General features: G+C 37.4%; 1 protein-coding gene across 1 annotated transcript; it reads right to left on the bottom strand.

Annotated features, from left to right (window-relative positions):
* Positions 1-627: 627 nt before the first annotated feature.
* LOC123323830 (coiled-coil domain-containing protein 144B-like) lies at positions 628-6,231 on the bottom strand. Its single transcript, XM_044912340.1, has 3 exons — positions 6,038-6,231; positions 3,790-4,857; positions 628-790 (listed from the first exon to the last, which is right to left on the bottom strand). Exons 2-3 carry the CDS (start codon positions 4,744-4,746, stop codon positions 629-631), a joined length of 1,119 nt encoding a protein of 372 aa, XP_044768275.1. The 5' UTR covers positions 4,747-4,857; positions 6,038-6,231; the 3' UTR covers position 628.
* Between the last annotated feature and the right edge of the window lie 3,684 nt (positions 6,232-9,915).

The raw sequence follows: 9,915 nt of genomic DNA, 5'->3' as shown, positions 1-9,915 counted from the left end.
GTGTGTGTGTGTGCGTGTGTGTTTACACAAGTCATGTTTTCCTATAGGATCTAGTCCTGGCAATGAAACATTGGAATAAAGGGACAGCATATGGGGCGCCTGTGTGACTCAGTCATTAAGCGTCTGCCTTCGGCTCAGGGTATGATCCCTGGGTGCCGGGATCGAGCCCCGCATTGGGCTCCCTGCTCCGCAGGAAGCCTGCTTCTCCCTCTCCCATTCCCCCTGCTTGTGATCCTTCTCTCGCTGTGTCTCTCTCTGTCAAGTAAAGAAATAAAATCTTTTAAAAAAATTAAAAAATAAATTTAAAAAAGGGACAGCATATTTAAAATTTTTGAAACACACTGCTAAATCACCCTTCAGAAAGGATTTACCAATTTCATCTAACAACAGTGTATAGGAATGCCTTTTTCCTCCCATTTGCTAACTTTGGTTATTATTTTTTGAATAAAATATTTATCACTATGACTGCAAAAAATGATATCTCGTTATTTGCATTTTTCTGATTCGCACCCAGGATGGACTATTCTTACTAAAAATATAAAATTTGTTAATCATGAATGTTAGCTCCAACTAGAATTTGTTTTATAGGAAAATAATAATTACCTACTATTTAAATATTGCCACAGGCTTACCCATCAGAATCTTCCTTTTTCCCAACAGGAAAGAGGTGGTTTTCAGTTTTTCCACTCTCTCTTTGTTGAATTAGTCTAGCAGCAGCAGCAGCGACAGCATACAGGTTTTCTAATACTGCCGTCTCATTACTTTGGTGTCTCTTCTTTTCTTCATTAATCTTTAATGGAAATTTGATACTAAGGATAATTGTTACTACTTTATTCATTAAAAAGAACTTTTTTTCATTAATTATAAATTTCTTAAAGGTTTTATTTATTTATTTATTTATCAGAGAGAGAGCACAAGCAGGGGGAGGGAGGTACAGACAGAGGGAGAAGCAGGCTCCCCGCTGAGCAGGGAGCCTGATGCGGAACCCGATCCCAGGACCCTGGGATCAGACCTGAGCCGAAGGCAGACTCTTAAGGACTGAGCCACCCAGTCATCCCAGAACTTTTTTTCATTAATTATATCATTTGACTCTTAGTTTGTCATAATTTTAATCGATAAAAACATTTTGTGTTTAACTTTATCATTATAAATAATTGCAATTTTTATAAGTTCTGCTTCATTTCCGTTTGAATAAAAACAGCAGAATTGGGACGCATGGGTGGCTCAGTTGGTTAAGCGTCTGCCTTCAGCTCGGGTCTCATCCAGGGTCCTGGGATCGAGCCTTGCATCAGGCTCCTTGCTCAGCGGGAAGCCTGCTTCTCCCTCTGCCTGACGCTCCTCCTGCTTGCGCGCTCTCTCTCTCGCTCTGACAAAGAAATAAAATCTTTAAAAAATAATTAATTAATTAAAACAGCAGAATTTTCCAAAATTTGAAAAAGGGCTTTCTTAATTTTGTATTCATATCCACGCTTCGCTACCTAACATTCCCACCCCACCCCATCTGACCAGCAGATACAAAGAAATAAAAAGACAAAGACACAAAATTTGTCCTCGTCTGTCGTGACCACCTGGATTTTGCAAAAACAGCCATATTGAAAGGATGTGACATTGTGGAGCTCCAGGGGCAAAGAGTTTTCCTCTTTCTGCACTGAGCTATTTTTTCGCCAATTGCCTTTTACAATTCTTTTTTCATTTGGATCCTAGGGTTATCAAAAAAGTGGCAGTGTTCATTAAAATATAGGAACCAAAGTTCACCACAACACAAAAAGAACAGAGTGAAACTGATATTAGTGTAGAATTTTGGGAAATGAGTAATGCTCCCCAAATTCCACATTCATGGTTATCATAAACTTTTATAGCTAGAGGGTATAAAAGTAATTATCAACTTTAATCCCATTTTCCACTGATCAATGGGAGTAGAACCAAAAAAGGTTAAAGGACTTGTCCAAAGTTCCTAAAGTGGCATTACCTAGCATCTTATGGCACCAAAAGAGATGATACAATTCTTTAATGCTGAATCAGGTAAGTTATCAAACAAATTCATTAAATTAATCAGATACATTAAAAGTATGACACGGGCACAGTAATTTAATATCTTAATTGGGGACAAGGTGCTTAGCTACATTTTCTTTTAAAGGAGGATATCTCTAGGTTTTTGTCTATTTTTAAAACTCAATTCACCTCAAAAGTCAGTTCTCTCCCTTTGAGTTAAATACTGAGGGTTTCGGAAGGTTTATGCTACCTACATTATAAAAATCATACATGTCAAAATGTACCATATTTTATTAAACATAATATGAACGTTTGACTCAACAGAAACATGTGAGAATGGTGACCAAAAAGAAAAAGTGGAGGGGGGCGCCTGGGTGGCTCAGTCAGTTGGGCCTCTGACTCTTGATTTTGACTCAGCTCATGATGTCAGGGTTGTGGGATTGAGCCCCGCATCAGGCACCAAGCTCAGTGGGGAGTCTACTTCTCTCCGTCTCTCTCTCTCCCTCTCTCTCTCTCTCTCTCCCTTTGCCCCTCCCCTTGCTCATGCTCTCTAAATAAATAAATAAATCTTAGAAAAAGAGGCTGTTTAAGAAACATGTGGAGGAAAAAAGTGATAATACAAATATTTGTTATTAAAAATATCTCAAAGTGGTCCTGTTGGAATGCTAAGTTCCAAGAGTGAGTACAAAGCAGAAAAGATTGCACATACTGAAACAATAAATAGGTTTAGCTGAAATACTTGTTTATATCCTTTCTCTTAGTCATTGCTTCTTTCCCATTTTATTGTTTATGGAAATGCAATTTATACTTAAGCCAATAGATAAAAATAAAAACCCTAGAGATGGGGCACCTGGATGGCTCAGCGTTAAGCGTCTGCCTTCAGCTCAGGTCATGATCCCAGGGGCCTGGGATGGAGCCCCATGTCAGGCTCCCTGCTCAGCAGAGAGTCTGCTTCTCCCTGTCTCTCTCCCTCTGCCTCTCCCCCGGCTCATGCTCGTGCACACACATGTGCTCTCTAATAAATAAATAAATGTTAAAAAAAACAACAACACTAGAGATTATTATATATCTTTTTTAAAGATTTATTTATTTTAGATAGAGAGCATGAGCAGGAAGGGCAGAGGGAGAAGGAGAGAGAAACTAAAGCACACTCCACGCTGAGCACAGAGCCCAACGCGGGGCTCACTCTCATGAACCTGAGATCACAACCCAAGCCAAAACCAAGAGTCGGATGCTCAACTGTGCCACCCAGATGTGCCAACATAATTGCATTTTTTTAAGTTTTTTTTTTTTAAGATTTTATTTATTTATTTGACAGAGAAAGACACAGCGAGAGAGGGAACACAAGCAGGGGGAGTGGGAGAGGGAGAAGCAGGCTTCCCGCTGAGCAGGGAGCCCAATGCGGGGCTCGATCTTAGGACCCCGGGATCGTGACCTGAGCCGAAGGCAGAGGCTTAGCGACTGAGCCACCCCAGGTGCCCCGATAATTGCATTTTTTAAGGAATTTTCTTTACGGTTACTCTGCTTCATGAGGTCACATGGTGCATAGCTCAATTAGTTTCCCAGGTCATATGCCACTTGGGAGACTTACAGAGAAACTTAAGGAAAACCAATCATAAGAATGTTTTCCTGCACTCCTATCATTTAGATAGCAGAAATAATCTATTTCCGAACACAATTACGTATTTAGACAACCCCATGTTATACACGAACTTTTTTCCTAAGTGGAAAATCAAAATGACTCAGATAATTGATAAAGAGAAAAAACAAAAGAGCAGTAGCAAAGTGAACCTCTACCTCTTTTTGAAGTTGAACTTTCTTTTTTTCCAAATCCCAGATGTCTATCGGTAACATGCCTATCTCATTCTTAAACTTTTGAACATCTTGCTGTAATTCTTCTTTTAGACGTACTTCTGATGTTCTGTAACTACATGGTGGAGAAGAACTCACATTTTCTAATTTGGGTTCCATACTTCTATAGGTATTAGTACTGTTATTAACTGCACAGAATGGCTTCTGGAACAAGACTTTTGTTTTCTTGTAAATGTTTGTAACGGCAGAACTATGGTGCCTCTTTATTTGAGCCATTTGTCTCACCTCATTGGAGCGGGAAAACCTTTTGTCAAAATGGCTTTCTGAATCACTAGACTGAGGTATACGTCCAATGTCTAATTTAGAATTAGTGCTATTTTGGTTCATACTTTTTGCCATTTGCACGTCAAACTCTTGGTCTTCTTTCACTTCAAACGTAGCGAGTGGGTTCCTTACTTTTTTAGTTTCTGTATCACTTTTAAAACTCTTATTTTTGTTAAAAGCATGCTCAGTGTCTGGTTTGTTATCATTTTCACAGTCTGATTTATTTTCACTTAAAGAAAAATCAGAAGATGCCTGGCAAGCATATTTGAGACGAGACTTTTTTTGTTCAGGAAATGCCTGAACTACTAGAGGGACAGGCACTGCAAATATATCCTTTTTCTCACAATCAAGTCTATCATTTGTCAAGTTAGAAGGTATTTCCATTAAGTTTGCTCCTTCTTTAAAGTTACCACGTAGTGACTCTTCCTTAGCATAAGGAGCAATTTTGTGTCTTTCACAAGTTGCACCGAACTTCCGCTTTAACTCACTGGTGATGTGTTTTAGATTATTTTTCCACACTAATTTGCCTTGTTTGATCGAGATTTCCTCACGCTTTTGCACAGAAGGATGTTCTGAATATACAGATATATTATCCTTTCTATCACATTTCTTATTCATTTCTGGTTCTCGAGACTTTTTTTGCAGATGCAAAAGTGGAACGTTAATTTGCTGGGCTTGATTTTCACATGTCTTTTCTGCCAGGATACATGTTTGTGAAATACCTTTATCCTTAAGTAATCAAGTATGGACAAAGAAAAATTAGAAAATAATTAAAATTGAACTGTTAAATTTCTTAATCTATGTTAAGCTGCTCCCAAGTCACTATATTGTAACAAAGAAGTGACAAATAACTCGCCCTAGCTTAAGACAGAAGAAAAACATAAATCCATAAACTTAACTTTGTCAGTTTTTTTGAAATAAACAATTCATTACATGTTACATCTACCAAAAAATGAATTAGATTATTTTTTAATGTTGCAAACTTAAAAGCATTTTATCTCACCATACTTAAGAATATATATATTTATATATATATATAAATTATATTATAATTTTCATATTTAAGAATAGTGAGCCCCTACAGTGCATTTGAGGATTTTCTTTAAAGATTAATAACTAGAGAATAGGCAAATTTTCAATTATTAGGAGCCAAGATCAATTAACATCAATCAGAAAGAAAATTCCTAAATCTTAATTCAAATTATGTACTATGATAGTGTTATACATCACTATAATTATCTGCTTATATACAGCTCTAATATAATGTCCACTGAGAGTGGATGAGAAAAATGTTAATAATACTTACTGATTTCCTATGCTGAAATGAAATAACTGAAAAAGTTATTGTTTATTACCCAACTACAAAGGTCCCACCCTGGAAGGTGTGATCCTACAATAGGCAATTGTGCTGATTTTATGACCCCACTCTCTGAAGTCAACTACACAGACATCGCAAGGCAAAATAAATCGTTTATCTTGGCATCAGTGACTGGCAATAGAGAACTGCACATTTTGAACCACTGAGAATAATTACTCCTTCTACACGAATCTAAGTCAGTAGTCATCATTATTGTACTGCTCATAATTTCAACTGCTTAAACATATGATTCAATATTTGATGTTACCTTCTTTATCACAAAAAAGTTACAAAAATGTGAAGAAGCAAACAATATTCAGGAATTTCTTTTTATCTCAATTCCAAGGATGAAGTTTAGCTATAAGTTACTATAAACTCTAACAATATTTTAAGTTTTGTAACTTGTAAAATTTTGTAAAAACTAAATATTAAATTATAATCTAATGACTTCAATATGTCCATTCAAAAGATCATTTCATTTGAACTAGGTTACATTATTAAAGCAGGAAAAACAATATAAAATCGGAAATTTAAATTTAACTTTTTCCATACCTTTAGGTGGTTATTTTCACTTTCATCAAGTCTTTTTTGCTCTTCCTCTGATGTCCTTTCTAAGTCTAGTTCTGCTGGCCAATCTATATATTTAGTTAAAATGGACTACTTAGAATGGTTAGATAAAAGCTATAACCTTCTTAAAAATAGAAAATAACATTTTATCAATTGAGAGTTTAAATTAAACTTAATCTTTAGCTGAATATTTACTTTAAGAAATACTTTTAATTACAGAAAACTTCAACAAACCATTTGGGAAATACTAAATGTCACCAGGTTAAAGACAAACAAACATCCCAAAGATTCATTCACAAGTTCATCCACCTAACATCAATGAACAAAACAATCAGAAACAAAATTTTATAATGCAGCAGAAACATATAAAATCACAACAGACTGTTCTTTACCTTGTAACAGCACCTCTTAACACCCAAAGCTTCAACTACAACATGATTCATGGTTTCCAAAATTATTAGTATTTTTTATGCCTTTATTAGTGTACAAGCTTCCTATGGGTGTATGTCCCTGATGAGTGTAAACACGCCTGAAATGTTTTCCTCTACTACTTGATAAATTTCTTCACATCTTTTAGGACACAGACTGCTATGTAAAGTCATCCTTGATTATGGCTCTTCTTCCCCAGATGAATAGGTGTCTCTTCCTTCGTACTTTACCGATTTTTCTAGTGTATCTTCACCACCTGAACTGTAAATTACTTCTTTGTATATCTCTTTCTTTTGCTCCTGGACTGTATGGGACAATCTCTCTCACACTCTCTCTTTTTTTTGGAGAGGGGGAGGAGCAGATAGAGAGAGAGGGAATCTTGACCGGGCTCCAAGCCCAGCACTGAGCCCCACACGGGGCTCGATCTCACAAGTCTGAGGTCATGACCGGAGCCGAAATCAAGAGTTGGACACTCAACCGACTGAGCCAACCAGGTGCCCATGTATGGGGCAATCCCTTAAGTCATTTCTGTGTTTACAGTCTTTATTTTACGCAGTAATTATGTACAGAGTTCCCCGTAAGTGCTAGGCACCCAGGTTTAAAGAAGCATGTAGATAAAAGGTGTCAGGAATGGTTTTTCTGGAGATAATGCCTGAACTGAAACTGAACACAGCAAGGCCAGCCAGATTCAAAGGGGTCAGAGGGAGGAAAATGGGGAGAGTATGCAAGGCTGTGGTAAGACAAGGGAGAGAAGCACACAACAGGGTAAATATTTGTCTAAAAGGGAGAGAAGCACACAACAGGGTAAATATCTGTCTAAAATACAGGGATCTAAGAGGAAGTCAAGATTATGAAAGCTTTATATGTAATTTTAAGGTACCTGGACACAAATATATTTTCAACAGTGGTTCAGAGTCATATTTACATTTGAGACAGATCACTCTAAATGCTGTGGAGAGGGATGAATTTGAGGGGCACTGTAATAAAAGATGGGAGATGAATTAGAAGGCAGTAAGGCAAAATAAAGATGAAGTACACCTGCACTGACAGAATGGTTCCAGAAATATTGAGGCTATAAAATGATCAGGGCACAGTACAGAATAAATCTGTATTAAATGAATAAACACACAATCTTGGGTCTCTAGAGAACTAACTTTGCTCATTACTTTATAAAAGGCATCAAGTGAGAAGAGAAACAATCTACATGAACTGTTTCAAGTTGCTTGTATTTAGAATTTGTGTTTCAGATCTTCCTTTGTTACAGGAGCCTGTAGGTATTTTAAAAGTCCTACTTCTTGGATCTACCAAGCTCATGAAGAAGTAACATTAGTACGATGTCAGATCTAGAGTTCAGAATCATCACTTTAAAGATACTACCTGGGCTTGAAAAAAGCATAGAAGTTATTAGAGAAACGCTTTCTGGAGAAGTAAAAGAACTAAAATCTAACCAAGTAGAGATCAAAAAGGCTATTAATGAGGTGCAATCAAATATGGGGGCGCTAACTGCTAGGATAAATGAGGCAGAAGAGAGAATCAGTGATACAGAAGACCAAACGATGGAAAATAAAGAAGCTGAGAAAAAGAGAGAGAAACAACTACTGGATCACGAGGGCAGAATTCGAGAGATAAGCGATATCATAAGATGAAACAACATTAGAATAACTGGGATCCCAGAAGAAGAAGAAAGAGAGAGGGGGGCAGAAGGTATAATGGAGCAAATTATAGCAGAGAACTTCCCTAATTTGGGGAAGGAAACAGGCATGAAAATCCAGGAAGCACAGAGAACCCCTCTCAAAATCAATAAAAATAGGTCAACACCCCGACATCTAATAGTAAAACTTACGAGCCTCAGAGACAAAGAGAAAATCCTGAAGGCAGCTCGGGAGAAGAGATCTGTAACCTACAATGGTAGAAACATTAGATTGGCAACAGACCTATCCACAGAGACCCGGCAGGCCAGAAAGGACTGGCAGCATATATTCAGAGCACTAAATGAGAAAAATATGCAGCCAAGAATACTATATCCAGCTAGGCTGTCACTGAAAATAGAAGGAGAGATAAAAAGCTTCCAGGACAAACAAAAACTAAAGGAATCTGCAAACACGAAACCAGCTCTACAAGAAATCTTGAAAGGGGTCCTCTAAGCAAAGAGAGAGCCTAAAAGCAACATAGACCAGAAAAGAACACAGACAATATACGGTAACAGTAACCTTACAGGCAATACAATGGCACTAAATTCCTATCTTTCAATAGTTACCCTGAATGCAAATGGGCTAAATGCCCCAATCAAAAGATACTGGATATCAGATTGGATTAAAAAACAAGACCCATCGATATGCTGTCGGCAAGAGACTCATTTTAGACCCAAAGACACCCCCAGATTGAAAGTGAGGGGGTGGAAAACCTTTTACCATGCTAATGGACACCCAAAGAAAGCTGGGGTGGCAATCTTTATATCAGACAAATTAGATTTTAAACCAAAGACTGTAATAAGAGATGAGGAAGGACACTATATCGTACTTAAAGGGTCTATCCAACAAGAAGATCTAACAATTGTAAATATCTATGCCCCTAACATGGGAGCAGCCAATTATATAAGGCAATTAATAACAAAAGCAAAGAAACACATCGACAACAATACAATAATAGTGGGGGACTTTAACACCCCCCTCACTGAAATGGACAGATCATCTAAGCAAAAGATCAACAAGGAAATAAAGACTTTAAATGACACACTGGACCAAATGGACTTCACAGACCTATCCAGAACATTCCATCCCAAAGCAACGGAATACACATTCTTCTCTAGTGCCCATGGAACATTCTCCAGAATTGATCACATCCTAGGTCATAAATCAGGTCTCAACCGGTACTAAAAGATTGGGATCATTCCCTGCCTATTTTCAGACCACAATGCTTTGAAACTAGAACTCAATCACAAGAGGAAAGTTGGAAAGAACTCAAATATATGGAGGCTAAAGAGCATCCTACTGAAGAATGAATGGGTCAACCAGGAAATTAAAGAAGAATTAAAAAAATTCATGGAAACCAATGAAAATGAAAACACAACGATTCAAAATCTTTGGGATGTAGCAAAGGCAGTCCTACGAGGAAAGTATATAGCAATACAAGCCTTTCTCAAGAAACAAGAAAAGTCTCAAGTACACAACCTAACCCTACACCTAAAGGAGCTGGAGAAGGAACAGCAAATGAAGCCAAAACCCAGCAGGAGAAGAGAAATAATAAAGATCAGAGCAGAAATCAATGAAATAGAAACTAAAAGAACAGTAGAACAGATCAACGAAACAAGGAGCTGGTTCTTTGAAAGAATTAACAAGATTGATTAATCCCTGGCCAGACTTAGCAAAAAGAAAAGAGAAATGACCCAAATCAACAAAATTATGAATGAAAGAGGAGCGATCACAACCAACAGC

This window comes from Neomonachus schauinslandi, unplaced genomic scaffold, assembly GCF_002201575.2.
Source record: "Neomonachus schauinslandi unplaced genomic scaffold, ASM220157v2 HiC_scaffold_1271, whole genome shotgun sequence".
Classification (NCBI taxonomy): domain Eukaryota; kingdom Metazoa; phylum Chordata; class Mammalia; order Carnivora; family Phocidae; genus Neomonachus; species Neomonachus schauinslandi.
This window is presented reverse-complemented; position numbering and strand designations above follow the sequence as displayed.